The following is a 19948-nucleotide window of genomic DNA, read 5'->3' as shown; positions in this document are numbered from 1 at the left end:
GACGATCCGTGTTTAACAACTCAGCAGAAGGCCTTCCCAGACATTGAAACTAAAAAATGACCGTGAATTTAACGGTAAAAGACTGTAAAAATGCTACAGTAAAAACCTGTTAAATGGTTAATGGTAAATTCCCCTACTATATACGGTGAAAAACTGTATTGGACATTACATGTATTGGACATTAATTTTACGGTAGTATACCGTTTTTGGAAGTGAAAAAGACCATATAATTTACAGTGAATAACCGTAAATTGACATTCCCAGAATTCCCATTTACATTTCAAATTTGATGTATTTTTGTTGAAATAACTGTTTCTTCTTAATTTTTTCTTTTCAGTTTTGTACAATAGGGTTGTGTGTTACACCTAATGTTGTTAAATTAATGTTTATTGCATTATTTCAGTTTCATGTGTGTTACCATGATGGTGTTTAGTGTTTGTGTGAATGACACTGTGCACCTTCTATATATTTTATTATTTAAAAGCTGCTTGTGATGGGCTTTGTTTCATCATGTGACTTTCTCATCACCACCTGGATTTGGTGGTTATCAGTGTATTACAAAGACACAAAACAGATTTCAGTACTTCAATAGGTTGGTATATTAACATTATATCAGTTAATGAAATTACGGTATTTAACTGTAAATTTAAGTTAAAACCGTAAAACCTAAAACGTTGCTACCGTATTTTTTACGGTAAAATTCCGTATGTTCCGTGTGTTTACCGTAAATTTTACGGAATATTTTTTACAGTGTATTATAGAAAAGGCCCTATCAGAGGTGTCTGTATATTATCAGGAAAACCACCTCAAGGCAAATCCAAGTAAAACCCAACTTTGCAGCTTCCATCTTAATAACAAACAGGTAAAGAGACAGCTGAAAGTAATATGGGACGGACTAGAACTGGAAAACCATTCTTACCCAGTCTACCTTGGAGTCACCTTAGATCGTACGCTGTCCTATAGAGAGCATATCATCAGACTGAAATCAAAGTTCAGCACAAGAAATAATCTTCTCAGGAAATTAACCAACAGTCCCAAACACAATTAGAGTATCAGCTCTGGGACTATGCTACTCTGTAGCAGAACACGCGTGCTCTACCTGGAGTAGATCATGCCATGCACAAAAGATTGATGCATCTCTCAATGAAACATGCCGGATAATCACTGGCTGTATAAAAACTACTCCCACACCCTGCCTACATGCCTTGGCCGGAATAGCACCTCCAGATATAAGAAGAACTGCTATCAGCAATGAGGAACGGACCACTGCAGAGACAGATGAAAGGCATATGCTCTTCTCCCACCAAAAGCCAATAAAGCGTCTTAGGTCCAGAAAAAGCTTTATGGATACCACACAAGCCATAAGCACATCCAAGAAAGCCTTTACTGAAACTATTTGGCTTGATAGATGGAACACCATTTGTGTGGGGGCAAGATCTTGGGAAACCAGAGGAATCATCCCCGTTGAGTGTCTAGCCAGCGGCAACAATCAGAAGGCATGGAAGATGCCTACAAACGTTACATGCTTGGGGTCTCTCACCAACCAGCAAGTGCGAGTGCGGTAGCGAGCAAAATATGCAACACCTCGTGCAGTGCAGCCTCAGATCATGATCTAGCAGAGCCCAGCTACCACGCCATCAGTTGTGCTACACACTGGAAAGATGTAATATAAGATCGTAGGACACGAAGAAGAAGAAGACATGTAAATAGCCTCTGATTGGCCGATTTGCTGCTGTACTTGATCAGGTGTTTATATTTATTTTAATTTTACATTATTCTGATTTAATAATTTTTAGTAATTGTTTTATTTTCATCGTTTTATTTTACAATTATTTAAATTTTACATGATTCTGATGTAATAAATTTTTAGCAATTGTTTTATTTAAATTTTTTATATTTATATATAAAATATATTTGTAAGTTTATATTTAATTTATTTTATATTTTAATATATTTTTATTTTTTAAATTTCTATTTAATATTTTATATTTATAACTTTAATATATTGCATTTTTTCATTTATCTTTTTTCTTTTTTTATGATTTCATAATTTTAGTAATTGTTTTATATTTTGACATGGCCGATTTGCTGCTGTAGTTGATCAGGTGTTGATGTGTAAATGTAGGTGGTCACGTGTGTTCATGAGCTCATGCTTGTGTTCTGGATGAGCATCTGATCCCGTGTTGATGGTTTTGCGGGTTGTTGTCGCTGTCCTGTGATCCATCAGCTATTTTCCATACGCCACTGAGTTAAACGAGTGAGAATGAGTCAGTGTGTGTGTGTGTGCGTGTGTGTGTGTGTCTGTCTGTGTGTGTGTGTGTGTGTATGTGAGTGTGTGTGTGTGTGTGTGTGTGTGTGTGAGTGTGTGTTTTGATATTGTGTCTGTATGTTTCTGGTCAGTATCTCTAGGGCATTTCTGTTTTATTGCTATTATCTTCTGTTCTAACCGTTATTGCTCGTTTTCTCTGTGTTTTCAGGAGGGGAAAGAAGCACAGTGTGATTTTACGCACTCAGCTGAGCGTCCGTGTTCACGCGTGTATCGGTGAGTCTCAAACACACACTCACACACACATCTGAGCAAACGTGAGTGAATATGAAGCGCCAGTGATCAGTTATACAGCAGCAAGGTTTGGAATAATTCTGATTTTTTAATGTCTCTGAAAAAAGTCTCTTCTGCTCAAAAATACAGTAAACATTATTACAATTTCAAACAGCTGTTTTCTATGTGAATATCTGTTAAACTGTAATGTATTTCTGTGATGCGCAGCTGTATTTTCAGCATCATTCCTCCAGTCTTCAGAGTCACATGATCTTCAGAAATCATTCTAATATGCTGATTTGCTGCTCAAGAAACATTTCTGATTATTATCAATGTTGAAAACAGTTGTGCTGCCCAATATTTTCGTACAAATAATGATAGACTACCATTCAAAATATTTTTTTAAATAAATTAATATTGTTATTCATCAAGGACGCATTAAATTGAACAAAAGTGACAGTAAAGACATTTATAAAGTTACAAATTATTTCTATTTCAAATAAATGCTGTTCTTCTGAACTTTCTATTCATCTGTGAATCCTGAAAAATAAAATGTATCACAGTTTCCACAGAAATATTGTGCAGCACAACTGTGTTCACTAGTGTTAGTGAGTCAGGGTTGTAATCATTATGAAGCGTTTGAGCGTCTCTCTCTCCGTCTCTTTCACTGATAGTGAGTCTATTCCTGGATCGCGGGTCAAGTGTCTCATTGGCTGTTGCTGTTAGAGATCAGGGAGGGTCAAAGGTCGGGGGCGGGGCTTTGATGCCCCCTCTCATCAGCTTTATTAAAATTCACACTTGACTTCCCAGCATGCCTTTGTATGTGGTCGCATTTCCTGTGTCAGCGCAGAGGGACATTTGACACCTGTGTGTGTGTGTGTGTGTGCGTGTATGTGTGTGTGTGTGTGTGTGTGTGTGTGTCAGAGAGAGTGTGTGTGAGCGTGTGTGTGTGTGTGTGTGTGTCAGAGAGAGTGTGTGTGAGCGTGTGTGTGTGTGTGTGTGTGTCAGAGAGAGTGTGTGTGAGCGTGTGTGTGTGTGTGTGTGTGTCAGAGAGAGTGTGTGTGAGCGTGTGTGTGTGTGTGTGTGTGTCAGAGAGAGTGTGTGTGAGCGTGTGTGTGTGTGTGTGTGTGTGTCAGAGAGAGTGTGTGTGTGTGTGTTTTTCTGGGGCTTTAAGTGGACAGATGATGAGTTTTAAGTCTCCAACCACCTGCTTCCCCCTCGACTTCCATCATCCCTCTGGATTTACTGTGAGTTGTGTGTAAAATCACTGTATCACATGATCTTAAGTGCTTTACTGCTTTAATATATTTTGTGTGCACATATATACAGACAAAACACAGGATTGTGTTACTCTGTCTGCGATGCAGAAACATCACGGAATCCAGTCGTAAAACTGAAACTCATTGTGTAACGAGAAACTTCACTATAACCCATCAAAATAAAATTTGATAGAAATGTATTAGTATTGTACTGTAGAACATACTTCTCGAAGTAGTAATAATAACAATAATAATTAATATTATTAAAACTGTTGTTTATATTAATCATAGAATTATTAAATAAAAATTCTCTTATTTAAAGGAATATCATAATTTTTCTTCCATGTTTTAATTTTAACAGAAAAACTCTTTTGTGTAGCACATTGTTTGCCAAATAATAAAATTAATTGATTAATTAAATTGTTATATAAATTAAAAATGACTTACATTTCATGAATTTTAATAAAAAATGTATTAAACTGTTAATGTTTTATGCCTTCATCTGATTACCACTATTTTTGTATTAAATCATAAATTAGAAAAATTTAAGAAATTAAGACCAACAACACCAGATTTCTGAAAAAATAAAATGTATATTATAGGGCCCTAGTATTGTAAAATAATAATAATAATAATAAATATATACACAAATAAATAAATAAATAGTTTAAGTTTTGTGAACTCAGTTGCTTAAACATGCTTTTTGAATAATTAAAATGTAATTAAACCATTAAAATGAAATCCAGAAATTTAAAATGGAAAACACAGAATTTTGGAAAATTAAAACAGTTTATTTAAAAAAATTTAGAATTGATTTAAAGCATAAAAACGGCATCCAGAAAATTGAAAACAAAAAACACAGAATTTGGGAAAAATAAAACAGAATTTGGGGCGAAAAGCAACACATATTTCATCCCTGTAGTGTGCTGTGGCCTCACTCGGTTGTTTGGACCGAGTGAAATCCAGTAAGATTGTGTTTTTATTTCTTAAGCATCAGGACGGATGTGATCTGGTCTGAGTTCATTGTCGTCTCGGCTCTGATCACACTCGGGAATGTCTTAATCGTAATTAATCTGAGAGCAAGAGAGTGCGAGAGATTGACTTTCATCTCCGTCCAGACAGCAGGGTTTGAGACGGTGACAGTCTGGTTTCCATGGCAACGGTTACCGTGACAGAATGACTGTCTTTATACGCTTCAATCAACAGAGCGGATGAAAAGCTCATTGATTATTAAATCATAAATGGAAAACGAAAATTGATACATTATTTCAAATGTAAACAATCAAAATAATGACAAAATAAAATAACAATAATAATAACAAAGTGTGAACTGTGAACATGCGAACGTTTACAAAAAGTTAAAAATGTACTAAAAATGAGCAACTCATTATCTTCGTTAACGTTAGTTAATAAAAATACATCTGTTCATAGTTAGTTCATGTTACATAATTAAATAATATTAAAAGATGCAACTTTAGATTTAAATAATGTATTATAAATATTGAAACTAACATTAACTAAGATTAATAAAATGTTTTAGAATTTTTTTCATGTTGTTCATGTCAACTAATATTAACATTTGTGTTTCCATCAGGGTTATTATAGTTAACTAACACTAAAACCAGAAAACTACTTTTGTTACTTGAAATAAAACTTTTACGGAAATGAAATATTTAAAAAAAAAACTAAAATTATTTTATTTTAGCTAGTTGCCACGGCAACATTTCTCATTTTCATTAACTTGAAGTATTAAAATAAATAATACTAAAACTGAAAAAAAAACTGCATAGACATGAAAAAATGAAGAAAAACGACAAAAACACACAACAAAATTGCTAACACTTTAACTAAAATTAAAATGAAAACAAAATTTAAAAAATATAATATGAAATATAATTAATCCTGGATAAAACAAAAACTGTGTCCGTCTTCATTTCAGGCTTCTAAGCAACAAAATGTGATTCTTTTCTAAACCCACTGCATTAATGTAGTTTTGATGGACTGAATCCAGCGTGACCGTGTTATTTGAGAGAAGTGTTTTCGCTGAAGTTGATTACGTAATATTGACTGTAAACAAACAGCCATAACTGTATCTGAACTGAATCTGTTTTCTAACGTTTTGAACTCAAGTGATTCATAATGTGATTCGTTCATTTGATTCGAATCATCTGCTCTTTTGATTTGAGTCCATCAAAATCCAAATAGAAAAGCAGCTTCATCAGGTGATTATGGAGTATATTTCCTCAGTTTCTAGCCAGTGTAACTCTATTGTGACGTGTGCTGTGCTGAGATTCGGCTCGTGATGTCTGTAATGAATCAGTTGCTCTGATATCAGAGCTCAAGTGCCTCTGTAACTGATATAACGGGGGTAATTTTAGCAGTCGCTCGATGTTTTGGATGCCATGAGATGCCATCTGCGATATCTTTAGAAAGTGTTGACAAGACAAACATGTGAAAGAGAGTCTGCAGCGACGCAGAGGAAGAAAAGAGAAAGATTTAATTACCTGCTGGATTACACACGGATCGTTCAACAAACAACGCACTAAATAGAGTCTGAAAATCAGAAAAACTATGCATTTTGAATTTATTATATTATTATTTAATATATTATATTATTATTATATAATGTATATTTTTGAATTCAAGTTTAAATATCAAACTAAATATTATAGGAATTATTATTTTACTTTTTACTTAATTATTTTAATATATATTAATATTTTAATATATTAATAATTATTTTTTTGCACAGAATTTTAACCTACATTTTTAATAAATAATACATTGTAATAAATTAAATTAAATTGAATGTTTATTTATTAAATATATTGACTTATAAACTGGATTTATAAAATGTTTATTTAATATTTTAATTTCATGTGCATATATATATATGATATAAAAAAGTCAAAATAAAGTGATAAAATTATTTTCAATATAAAAACTTTAAATATATGTTTTTAAAAACACTGATGAGACACAGGGTCTAGTCCATCAAATTCTCACAATTATTTAATCCACACAATTGTTAATTCCACATCTGTGTAAAGAAAGAAATAACTTACTGTTTACTCTTTGTTTAGTTTTTTATGGGCTGACTGTTTCACTGAGACACTGTGTTTCTGTCAGTTTATGAGCCTCTGTTGTGTGTTGAATCCACGTTTAGCTGACTTTCCTCTCTCAGACTCAGATCAAAGCGGCTCCACATCCTAAAGCTGAGAAATGGAAGTGACACGTCCACAGAAACCACCTGACCATTAGCATACTGTGTGTGTGTGTGTGTGTGTGTGTGTGTGTTTTATCAGTCGCGTTCAGCTGTCGTTCGCAGGGCATTGGATGTGATGACATCATGGCATTCTGGGTCACAGCACGCATGAAGGTGTGAAGTCTGGGAACTTTAGTGAGAATGAGTGTGCCTGTTCTCTCTCAGGTCCAGTTGTATGTCTGTTATCTTGAGTGTGCCTGTTCTCTCTCAGGTCCTGTGCTCTGTCTGTTATCTATACGTGGGTTATTTTGAGCCCTTCAGAAGCATGTGACGGCAGCACAGGAAGTGCCTTATTGGAAATTAATAATATCTAAATATTTTCAATTTGACCCACATTTGATTTTTAAGCTGCTTGAAAACCCAGGTTCAATGCTTTATTTCTTCTTGAAAGTTTGTGACTTTTCCTCATTTAGGATCCTGAATGTGCAAGTAAAGTTTCGTGTTTTGGAAACTTTGCTGTTCATATTTTGGTGACTCTGATGGTGTCAAACTGAGCCACATTTGGTTTCCATGCAATTCACAGAAAAATCAACACTTTGACAAACTGATGAAGGTGAAAACAGAGAAAGATTAAGGCGAAAAACAAAACAACCTTTATTGTAGCTTGTCGAAGACTGTATTATGAAATACATGAGAATTTAGAAAATTAAATTTTTGCATTCTTATTTTAGATTTCATATATATATATATATATTATTTTTGTATATCATTTTATATTTAATGTAGTTTACACTACAGCAAAGTTTAATACACAATAAATAATTTTATTTTAAATGTATAGTTTATATTTTAATTTTTATATTGTTTATATTTATATTTTTATAAATAATTTTGCATAAAATATTTATATTTTACACTGTGTCCAATTAGTCATATTTGTTGAAATACATGAGAACATACGAAATTTAAGTCATTTTACCTTCACAAGGGTTTGAAAAACAGACATAACTATTTACAACAAGTGAAAAAATAAACAATAAATAAAATGTACAATAAGTACAAATTAGTTAGATAATATTTATAATTAATTGTACTCATTTGCACCTCAGTGTATAACTTCAATCAAATGAATGTTTTAATTTTCTGTCAGCTAGTTTTGTACATAAAGTAGCTTTTTTTCCTGTTGTCATCTATCAGCTGATCTCAGAACAGTTCCTGTAAGTGTGATCAAGTCAGTATTAATCACTGATTAATTAAAATACCACAGAGACTTTAGAGTGCAGGACTCTTTGCACAACAGACAGGAACAATATGCCTAGCAACACCCTAGAAACACCCTAGCAACACCCTGGTAACCGTCCGCATCACTCTATCATCATGCCGATGTGTTTTGCACGGGTAAATATGTACAAATCTCACATTTACAGATTCTGCTCTCAGCAGTTCTGCAGATTTCCCCTTCAAATCAGTGCAGAAAATCTCAGAAATGTCTGTGTAATTGTATAACAATCCGTATAATGGAGTAAATGTGGGTCAGTGACCTCTGACGGGCGAGGTCAGACTGTTACAGTTCGCTGTCGCCACGGAAACAGAGTAGCATTCGGACTCGGTGATGTCACGGCTGGAAACAGGAAGTGGTTTGCGCTGTTAAAGCGGCGTGAAGCATGCGGTGGCGTCAGATCTGCATCTCAGTTTCAGACACACGAGCCGCTGCAACTGCAGATAGAAATAATCACGCGGACGAGGATCAGATATCAGCGTCATCAAACCAGCAGCACTTCACATACACCCTGCATTTATGCACTTAATCAAACTATGCATTGTGCATTTATTCATAATGCATTATGATGCACATTATGACAGCAGCATCTTTAAAGTTCAGCCTGCATTTTATTATTTTAAAAGTGGGGTTTGATTGGGGTTTTTAATGCATTATACTCTTTAAAGCTGTGCATATGTATAGGCAAATAATATAATAGCATTAATATATATTATAATATAATATAAAAACGATTATAAATTAATTCTAAATGAATATAATAATATTATATTAAATTATAAAATTAATAAATTGTAAATCTAATATTATAATATATTTTTGTGACTCTGAAAGCGTATGTTTAGCTCTTGGTGAATGATCTCTGTGGTCGTAATATAATATAATATAAAAAATATTATACATAAACTAAGAAATGTATATATACAGTATATACACAGTGCTGGGTAGATTACTTATTTTAGGTAACATATTCTGATTACTGGATTACTTTTAGATTACTTTTGACTAAACCTGTTTATAGATTTGAATGGGATTATGGTTATAAAAAAGCAAAGAGAAATAAAATATATTGCATTCTTTGATATCAACGTCATGAAATGCATTAAACCTTACATTACACCAGGGTTTCCCAAACTAGGGTAAATGAAAGAAATGCGGAGGGTTTATGAGTTGACGAAAAAGTAATATTTAATTAAATCACAAAAAATGTGAAATTGAATGCTTGCATTTTAGATGTTTTATTTGTTTGCCTGCATGTCTATATATAATTATTAAACAACATTAGAGAACTGAGCATGTAAATGTGTTGTTAAATTATTGAAATATTAACTGAGAGCTGCTTTGGTTGCCAAATTCAGAAGCATGGATCTCAAATTAATTTACTTGACATTCACATGACCATATTATATTGTGAATATTCAACGCTGAATTATATGACTTTTTTTTTTAGAACATTTAAAATAGAAAAAGAGGAATTAGAGAGAATCAATAATTTTTTAATAATTTACTACCATTATATAAATAATATGTAATCATGTAATCCATAAAAAGTAACTGTAATCTGATTAAAATGTAATGTAATCCAATTACAGGTACTTTATTTATGGAATCTGATTACATGTAATCCGTTACTCCTCAGCACTGTATACTTTATTATATTTACTTTTAGTGGTGATTGATTTCTGCAGTCCAGAGTTTGATCCATGAAGTTGTCGGGTTTGTGTTTGTTTGGACCCACATCAGCTCTTTTAATGTGGATTTATGCTTGTTTTTCTAAAAGCTGGCTTTGGACAGAACTGCGGAAACGCATGTAACATCTCATTCCCAGACACATTTAACTCCACCACAGACCTCCAGCCGTCAGACGCCGCGTGTGCTGGATCACATTCAGCAGCTTATTTTGGCTTTTTCTGCACTCGACTTATTATTTCCCTGTTTTGGTTCTGGCTCTTTGAGTTCATGAATGTACGAGCCGCTTTTCACCCGTCGAGAGGCTTGATCTGTGTTCTTCATGCGCCGGAGCTCGTTTCCACATCATTCTCTAGAGTTTTTGGAGTGTTACTTCCAAATCAAGCACAAAAACATTTGTAACTTTTGAAGGAGGTCAGAGGGAACGTGTTTATTCCTGGTCGCCCTCAATCTCTCTTTGCATTTAAAGATGGTGTGAGTGGTTTTTGCACGCACAGATTTGTGGGTGGTTGCTAGGGTGTAAATACTCAGTTGCTATGCAATTAGTAAAGGTTTCAGAGTGGTTTTTATTGCCTTTGCTTTTTCGGTTGCTAGGGTGTGTAGCTATGTGGTTGTTAAGGGTTTTCAGAATGGTTTTTAATGCATTGTTGTTTGGTTAAGGTGCTGTGGGTGGTTGCTAGGGTGTTGCTATGCGGTTGTTAGGGTTTTCAGAATGGTTTTTAATGCATTGTTGTTTGGTTAAGGTGCCGTGGGTGGTTGCTAGGGTGAAGCTATGTGGTTGTTAAGGGTTTTCGAAATTGTTAAGCACTTTATAAATTGAAATAATATTTGATTATTATTATTATTATTAAAGTAAAATTTAATAAAGCTATTATTTTATTATTTCAGCTTATAAAGCACTTTAAGATTTGCAATAAGCACTTTATAAATTTTAATAATTTCTTCTTATTTTATTATTATTTATAAAGTTCTTCAGATTTGCAGTGATAAGCACTTTATAAATTGAAATAATTATTTATTTTATTATTATTATTAAAGTTTTTATTTTATTGTTTGGTTAAGGTGCTGTGGGTGGTTGCTAGGGTGTTGCTATGTGGCTGTTAAGGGTTTTCAGAGTGGTTTTTAATGCATTGTTGTTTGGTTAAGGTGCTGTGGGTGGTTGCTAGGGTGTTGCTATGTGGCTGTTAAGGGTTTTCAGAATGGTTTTTAATGCATTGCTGTTTGGTTAAGGTGTTGTGGGTGGTTGCTAGGGTGTAGCTATATGGTTGTTAAGGGTTTTCAGAATGGTTTTTAATGCATTGCTGTTTGGTTAAGGTGCTGTGGGTGGTTGCTAGGGTGTTGCTATGTGCTTGTTAAGGGGTTTCAGAGTGGTTTTTACTGCACTGTTAATCAGCTGCTATAGTGTTGTGGGTGGTTGCTAGGTCATTGGTATCCAGGGTTAGGGTTTTCAAAGTGGTTTTCATTACATTGCTATTTGGTTAGAGTTTTGTGGGTGGTTGCTAGGGTGTTGCTGTGTGATTGTTAAGGGTTTTAGAATGGTTTTTTACTGCATTGTTATTCAGTTGCTAGGGTGTTGCTGTGTGGTTGTTAAGGGTTTTAGAATGGGTTTTTACTGCATTGTTATTCAGTTGCTAGGGTGTTGCTGTGTGATTGTTAAGGGTTTTAGAATGTTTTTTTACTGCATTGTTATTTGCTGTGGGTGGTTGCTAGGGTGTTGCTATGTGGCTGTTAAGGGTTTTCAGAATGGTTTTTAATGCATTGCTGTTTGGTTAAGGTGCTGTGGGTGGTTGCTAGGGTGTTGCTATGTGGCTGTTAAGGGTTTTCAGAATGGTTTTTAATGCATTGCTGTTTGGTTAAGGTGCTGTGGGTGGTTGCTAGGGTGTTGCTATGTGGCTGTTAAGGGTTTTCAGAATGGTTTTTAATGCATTGCTGTTTGGTTAAGGTGTTGTGGGTGGTTGCTAGGGTGTTGCTATGTGGTTGTTAAGGGGTTTGAGAGTGGTTTTTAATGCATTGCTGTTTGGTTAAGGTGCTGTGGGTGGTTGCTAGGGTGTTGCTATGTGCTTGTTAAGGGGTTTCAGAGTGGTTTTTACTGCACTGTTAATCAGCTGCTATAGTGTTGTGGGTGGTTGCTAGGTCATTGGTATCCAGGGTTAGGGTTTTCAAAGTGGTTTTCATTACATTGCTATTTGGTTAGAGTTTTGTGGGTGGTTGCTAGGGTGTTGCTGAGTGATTGTTAAGGGTTTTAGAATGTTTTTTTTACTGCATTGTTATTCAGTTTCTAGGGTGTTGCTGTGTGGTTGTTTAGGGTTTTAGAATGTTTTTTTACTGCATTGTTATTCAGTTGCTAGGGCGTTGCTGTGTGGTTGTTAAGCAATTCACAGTGGTTTTTACTTCACTATTTGGTTTGAGTTTTGTGGGTGGTTGCTAGGGTGTTGCTTTGTGGTTTTTAAGAGCTTCAGAGTGGTTTTGACTGGATTGCTATTTGGTTAGAGTTTTGTGGGTGGTTGCTATCTGGTTGTTAGAGATTTCAAAGTGTTTTTTACCACATTACTGTTTGGTTAGACTGTTGTGGTTGGTTGCTAGGGTCTTGCTATGCAGGTTTAGGTTTTTCAGAGTGGTTTTTACTGCATTGCAATTTGTTTGGGGCATGGTGGGTAGTTGCTAGAGTGTTGCCATGTGGTTGTTAAGGGGTTCAGAGTAGTTTTCACTGTTGCTACAGTGTTACAGGTGGTTGCTAGGGTGTTGCTATGTGGAGTTGTCAGTGGTTTTTACTGCATTGCTTTTCAGTTTGTTGTTTTTTTTTTCAGCTGATTGCACAGATTGTTTTGAAACACACACACACACATGTACAGTCTCAGCCTCTCATGACTCTGTACTCACTCATAAACTGTTCAAGTTTGTCTTGTATTTTTAGCCTGTGTTTGGTCTCGTGTCAGCGGCTCCTCTGGCTTCATTCTGTAATTTTAGATACTTTTTTCGTTCTGGAGTGTTTCAGCATGAGCACCGTGAGTAAGCGGAGCCCACGCGAGTTCACAGCAGCCGTTCGGCTCAGACCGACCCAAATAAGAGTGCGTCCTACATGTCAAACCACACGTGACCCGCTGCAGACTCTCTCACTCTGACAGTAACGGATGATGGAAACACCGTCACACAGTGATGATATCAGATGCTAATAACAGGAGACTTTCATAATATACTATAGCATTCACAAGTATTCACATGGAGACCCTTTTCTCTCCAGGCACTTAGCAAAAGAAGACCTTAGCAACCATCCAGAGACTGTGTGACGCGGGTCGTTAGTCGTGACCCTTCTGAATCCGTATGACGGACAGCAGCTGCTGGAGAGGTCAGAGGTCAGAGAGTCCATACACCTCAGGTTACTGCAGAGCATCTGAATCTGTAATAAGAGATACTGTACTTTTTATACTTTTTCTTAATTGTACAGTGCCTTGGGAGTGATTTGCAATGGAGAGTGCTTTATTATTATTAATAATAATGATAATGATAATAATAATAATAATAATAACAATAATAATTTATATTTTTACTATTTTTATGGTTTTACTATTTTTTATTTTATTATTTAGTCATATTAATAATTTCCTTTATTTTGTTAATCAAGATAGATTATTAAAGCAAATATGAGCTGTGTTTGCCTGTGTTGTGGATGGTTGCCAGGGTGTTGCTATCCAGTTGCTAAGGTGTTCTGAGTGTAATTTACATGTTGCTATGCGGTTGCTAGGCGGTTGCGGTTGTGATTTTCGGGTTGTGCTTGGGTTCCTCCTTAAAGTGTAAATCTGGGATTTTTCAGCCGTTTTATCATAGCTCATAATCTGTGAATGTTAAAAACTGAATCAAAGACTTTGTTTGTCCTTTGTCTCCCTCTGAACCCCTCGTGCACTGCAGCGTGTGTGTGAATGAAGGAATCTGTGTTTGTGTCCAGATTACGCTGCTGAGATTAACGAGTCGGGTCACAGATAATCTAAATAAGATCTGGCCAGAGAACTGCAAAACCTGCTGGATTACATGAGTAGAAACACACACACACACACACACACACAAACACACACACACACACACACACACACACGCACACACACACACACACACACACGCATGCACATACACACATGTGCACACACACATGTGAGGCATGAAAACACAGATTCACTGTACAGCTGTCATGCAGGCAATAACGCTGGTCAGTCAGAGACAGCAGGGCTTTAATTAGAGATGAAAATATGATCTGGATGAAAGCTGAGATTTGAATGACTGGCAGCAGGAAGTGGATCTGTTTTTCATTTAATATTTCTATTTTATTACAGAATTAGTTAAATTAATGAAAAGGATTTTTAAAATGGAGAAACAGCACTACAGTACGAGTCTGTCTGTGCCTCCTTTTCCATAGCAGACAGATAATAATATCGTGTGATTACAGTGTAAGTGTGTCTCTGTGTTTGTGCTGAACTGTATTTGATCCAAACACGTGTGTGTTATTGATGAGGATCTTCATAAAGCAGCAGCGAGTATGAACTCGGTTCATCAGAGATTGATCTGATGTTAGTGGAGCGTGAACGGGACACTGAACCTGGTCTAGATCAGATTAAACCAGTTTGTGTCTGGTTTTTCTTCTCTCTCGTCCTCTGCTTCTCCTCTTGGATGTTGCTGTAAATGCTGCAGTGTTTTCTTCTGCCCTGAAGAGATCCGCGGTCTGAAAACAGTTGATTTTTCAGTGCGAGTGACTTTAATTATCATCTGACTGACGTGCTGTCACTCTCTCTCTCTCTATCTCTCTCTCTGTGTGTGTCAATGTCTCTCGCCCAGCACTATGAATAAAGATCAGGCGTGTATCTGAAGGATCTGCTGTAGGATGATGATGATAATGATGATTGATTCGGAGGGGTTTGTTCTCCACACACCCTGAAACACAGCACTAAATAACCTCTCTCTATGTCTCTCTCTCTCTCCAGAAAAGCTGTATAACTCAAATGGCCGTGACCTGAGGAGGGCGCTGTTTTCCCTCAAGCAGATATTCCAGGTATAAAAACACATTCTGTTAAAGATAAACATGTATAGTTTATAGTTAATTTTGGAAAAAGACTATTTATGACACTCAAACAGGTGTGTCCTATACAGTTGTTTTGATAGAGGGGAAAAGATGCATTTCTAGTTTCAACATTAATTATTCTTCAGACATCCCCCGTTAAATACAATAAGTATCGGCCGTATACAAAGTGACCAACGTGGTTTTCGACCAATGAAAATGGGAAATATTCAACAATCTGAATATGGAGCCGCATTGAGATCCCCATATCTCTGAGACTGAATGATACAGAGCCTTGAAACTGAAGATTCCTTAAGAAAAGTTTATTAAGAGCTAGAATCTGAAATCATATGGCAATATCTTCAATACTTCTTGAATTATAAGCATGTGAATTAGTGGCAATTCGGCGTCAATTGCTTGAATGGACAACAAAACGGTACGACAAACTCACTTATATTAAACATAGAACATTAAAGAGCAGGTCATATGGTATTTTAAAGTGTCCTAATATTGTGTTGGACTACAACAGGTTTCAATGCATCTAAGGTCAGAAAACATTGTAATTTTCTCAGAATATACATTTAATATTAGAATCATTTTTCAATGATTTCGAAACGATTCGTCTGTAAACCCCTCCCTTCCGTAAGCCTACTCTGCTCTGATTGGTCAGCTGGCCAAGTCTGACATCATCATCTTTCGGCAATGAAAATAAAACAAACTTGCTTTCACAGCGAAGAACACAGTGTCTTCTCGACCTGATGTAAACACACTAACTAGCGGAAGTGTTTGTGGGCAGGTCAGAGTGTTCGTATTTGGCGGGCAGGCGAATCTGAATCAAATGATTCGCGAACCCCTACCAAAGTCCCGATCTGAATCAAATTATTCGCGATCCGATTGGAGCGCTTTGAAACAGTGAATCATTTTGCAACTCAGTGGTTTAATTGATTCGGAGTTTCGAAAAGCTCCGTTTCACCCATTTTTTGGTTTTAGTTTGTTCACTATAAGCTTTGCTGTTTCACTGCTAACCGTACAAATAATTTGTTTTTATATAAATCTGACGGTGACGATTAGCTGATAATAGTTAAAGGGGTCCTATTATGCTCTTTTACAAAGTCTTGATTTTGTTTTGGGGGTGTACTAGAACAGGCTCTCATACTAGGTTGTTCGAAAAACACATTATTTTTCACGTATTTTTAATTATTACAACACCTCTCTCCCCAGTCTGGCATGAACGGCTCAAGTAGTTCCTGTATCAAATGAAGGCCCGCCTTCTGAAATACGAAATGTGCTGTGATTGGTTAGCTGGGCCAGTGTGTGCTGTGATTGGTTAGCTGGGCCAGTGTGTGTTGTGATTGGCAGCACTCAGCGCCTGGTCGGGAAATGTCACGCCCCTTACTATAGCCGCCTGTGAGCTTCAGTGCAAATATTGCTCAAAATCAAATCAATTTGAGAACGATTTAAACCTGCATGATTGTAACCACTCTAAGTTCGTCTGCCTTGGGAAAGCTAGCATGTCTCCGTCTTATTGATAACACTCGTTGCCTTCTCTAGTGCAGCTCAACCAGGTCTCGTCCCAAACGTCGGTATTTGTGATATCACAAATCCCGGAAAATATGCGTTGTAGTTCAAACGAGTCGTTCGTTGTAGTTTTTGAAAAGTGATTTCTGTTAAATAAAATATCTCCTTTTGAAGTGGACTTTGAGCTTTGTAACTTTGCAGATCTTTTTTATGCTCAAACAGCAACATTACAGACTAACTAAAGTTGAAAAAGTGAAAAAGCATAATAGGACCCCTTTAATAGATAATTGTAATGTTAACCAATAATATCATCAAAGTTGAGTCCATCTGATGTGTGTGTGTGTGTGTGTGTGTGTGTGTAGGACGATAAGGATCTGGTTCATGAGTTCGTTATGGCTGAAGGTCTGACGTGTTTGATCAAGGTCGGCGCTGAAGCGGATCAGAACTATCAGAACTACATCCTCAGAGGTTCGTTTGCATCCTCAGACTTCTGAAAGTTTCAGGAACATTTTAAATATTTCATGTATTATAGGTCATGATTTTCTGTTGTAGACTTTTCATGCATTTTCATCACCATATGAGGGAGAACAGCGCCACCTTTTGGTTGCCATTGTTATTACTATAGAATTCCTTGCTGTTTTTTTAATACACTTTATTGTAATGAACTGTCTTTAATGTTGTTTTATAACTGTTTCTTCATGATACCCTAATGTGGTGCTTCTGTAAAAGTTTTAAGTCTATTTTTTTCTCCCTAAATTCACTATAATGCCAAAAAATTCAGTATCATTCCAGTGATTCATCTGAATTCTTCGAATATGTATTTCTGTATTTTGTAATTATTTTAAAATGATAATAACAATGGTTAGAATACTGTATAAAAAATTACTATAATAGAAAATTATTTGTTATTCAAATTAGCAATAATTTAAAGCCACACCAAATACTACCATTATTTATATATATATATATATATATATATATATAAAATAATAAATGCACAATTAACAAATAATTAATGCTAAAAAATGAATTAATTATACTTAATTTATGATTAATTAATAATCATTTAAAAGCAACACCAAATTCTACCATGCTGCGTGATTTTTAAATAATAAATACACAACTAATAAATAATGAAATCAAAAAATGAATTAATTATACTTAATTTATGTCTATAAATGAATAATCACTAATAATTAATCATTATTAATTATTAGTTATTTTAAAGCCACACCAAATGCTACCATGATGCATGGATTTAATGATAAATACACAATTAATAAACAATTTAAACTACAAAATAATTATAAATTAATACTTTTTTAATAATTGATAATTATCAATAATTTCAAATCACACTAAATAGTACCATGATGCATTAACTACAGTAACAATAAATAATTAAAACAAAAAAAATAATTATACTTTATGATTATGAAATAATAATTCCTTATAATTAATCATTATTAACTAATAATAATTTTAAAGCTGTGCCAAATACTAACACCAGGCATGGTTTTTATATATATATAATAAATAAACAATTAATAATCGTTTATATATATATAAATGAAAAAGTATTTTGTACCTGAGATGCAAAATATTTGACCTCTGCAATCTCAATAAAATGATTTTTAAAAATCCTTCTTCCAGTGATTACAGTTGCCTGTGATTGGTCCATCATGAGCAGCGCTGACAAAAGTAACGTGTCACATGACAGTGACTTATTCATCATTAGAATAAAAACATGCTGAAGAGTTACAGTAGAGTGTCAGAATAACCCTGAGTATTATTATTAGCTCTGTTGTATCTGACCAATCAGAGCCAGCATCCAGGCTGCTAAGCCCCACCCACTTTCAGAATCATCAGTTTTATGTTAATGAGTGCTCAGTCCCTTGTGTTTCTATCTGCAGCTCTGGGTCAGATCATGCTGTATGTGGACGGGATGAACGGGGTCATAGGTCACACCGAGACCATCCAGTGGCTCTACCTGCTCACCGGCTCAAAGGTGACGCACCGTTTGATCAGTGTATGTGATGTAGATCATGTTGAGTGAGATCTGATCTGTGTGAGTGTGTGTGTGTGTGTGTGTGTGTTCAGTTTCGTCTGGTGGTCAAAACCTCTCTGAAGCTGCTGCTGGTGTTTGTTGAGTATTCAGAGTCCAACGCACCGCTGCTCATCGAGGCCATCGACACTGTGGACACTAAGAGAGGTACTAACATAAATAATACAATTATTTTTCATTTAAATTAGCATAAATTGAAAGCCAAACCTAATACTACCACGATGAATGAATTTAAAATAATAAATGCACAATTAATAAATAATTAAAGCTAAAATAATAATTAATTATACTTATATTTTTGATTATAAACTAATAATTGCTTATGATTAATAATTATTAATTATTCTAAAGCCACACCAAATACTACCATGATGCATGATTTTTTAAAATTATAAATAAACAATGAAAAATCATTAAAACACCAAACACTAAATACTACTATGATGCATTAATTTTTTTAAATAATAAATAAACAATTTATAAATAACTATGAAAATGTTATTAATTTATCGTTATAAATTATAATTAATTCTATAAATAATATAATATAAATAAATATAATGAATATGTAAAAATTAAATAATAAATAATTAATTTATCTTTTTGCAGTACATTATGAGGACTTGGGGGTGAATTTTTAATTGTCTTTGAAATAATGTAACAATGCAATAATTCCTTATGCAAAATATAATTTGTCATGTATTTCTTATGATTTTGGTATGAATTATAGCTCTGATTGGTTCGATGGAACTGTTTCTGATCCATATCACATGTTATTTAAAGAATTATGCATGAATTCTTTAAATAATAAACAAATCATATATAATTAAGAGTTATTAATAATTATTAAAAGTAAGGAATTTATAATTCTAAATTAAATAATTAATAATTATAATATAATGTTATGTAATATGATATAATTACAAACATTTACCATAAAAATTTAATAATAAATTAATTTAGTAACAGTGATGGGAGAAAATGTTTAATGGTCTATGAAATAATGTCACAATGCAATAATTCCTTATCTTATTTCTTTTAGCTGATATTATGATGTTATGTAAAGAATTATCCACGAATTCTTTAAATAATTAATAAACAAATAATAAATAATTAAACCAGCACTAAATGCTTATTTGTTTGCTCAGTCGTGAGTTTTGAATGATTTGCATTATCATGTGTGTGTGTGTGTGTGTGTGTGATGGTCAGGCTGTAAGCAGTGGTCAAACGCTATGGAGATTTTAGCAGAGAAGGACGGTGTGGACACAGAGCTGCTGGTCTATGTGATGACGCTTATTAACAAGGTGACACACACACACACTCACACACTCTCTCTCTCTCTCTCTCACA

The 19948-nt window shown here is 34.7% G+C and overlaps 1 protein-coding gene across 1 annotated transcript in view; it reads left to right on the top strand.

The window, feature by feature from the left end:
* fhod3a (formin homology 2 domain containing 3a) overlaps window positions 1-19948 on the top strand; it is a 55842-nt gene that overhangs the window by 11769 nt on the left and 24125 nt on the right. Inside the window, exons 3-8 of the mRNA XM_016517496.1 lie at window positions 2478-2542; window positions 14942-15009; window positions 16896-17001; window positions 18447-18541; window positions 18634-18745; window positions 19808-19902. Coding sequence (XP_016372982.1) covers window positions 2478-2542; window positions 14942-15009; window positions 16896-17001; window positions 18447-18541; window positions 18634-18745; window positions 19808-19902 — 541 coding nt within the window. The remainder of the gene's footprint in view (window positions 1-2477; window positions 2543-14941; window positions 15010-16895; window positions 17002-18446; window positions 18542-18633; window positions 18746-19807; window positions 19903-19948) is intronic.

Source organism: Sinocyclocheilus rhinocerous, unplaced genomic scaffold (assembly GCF_001515625.1).
Source record: "Sinocyclocheilus rhinocerous isolate Xijiao unplaced genomic scaffold, SAMN03320098_v1.1 scaffold3283, whole genome shotgun sequence".
Classification (NCBI taxonomy): Eukaryota; Metazoa; Chordata; class Actinopteri; order Cypriniformes; family Cyprinidae; genus Sinocyclocheilus; species Sinocyclocheilus rhinocerous.
The sequence above is the reverse complement of the archived record's forward strand: the minus strand, read 5'-3'. Positions and strand labels throughout refer to the sequence as shown.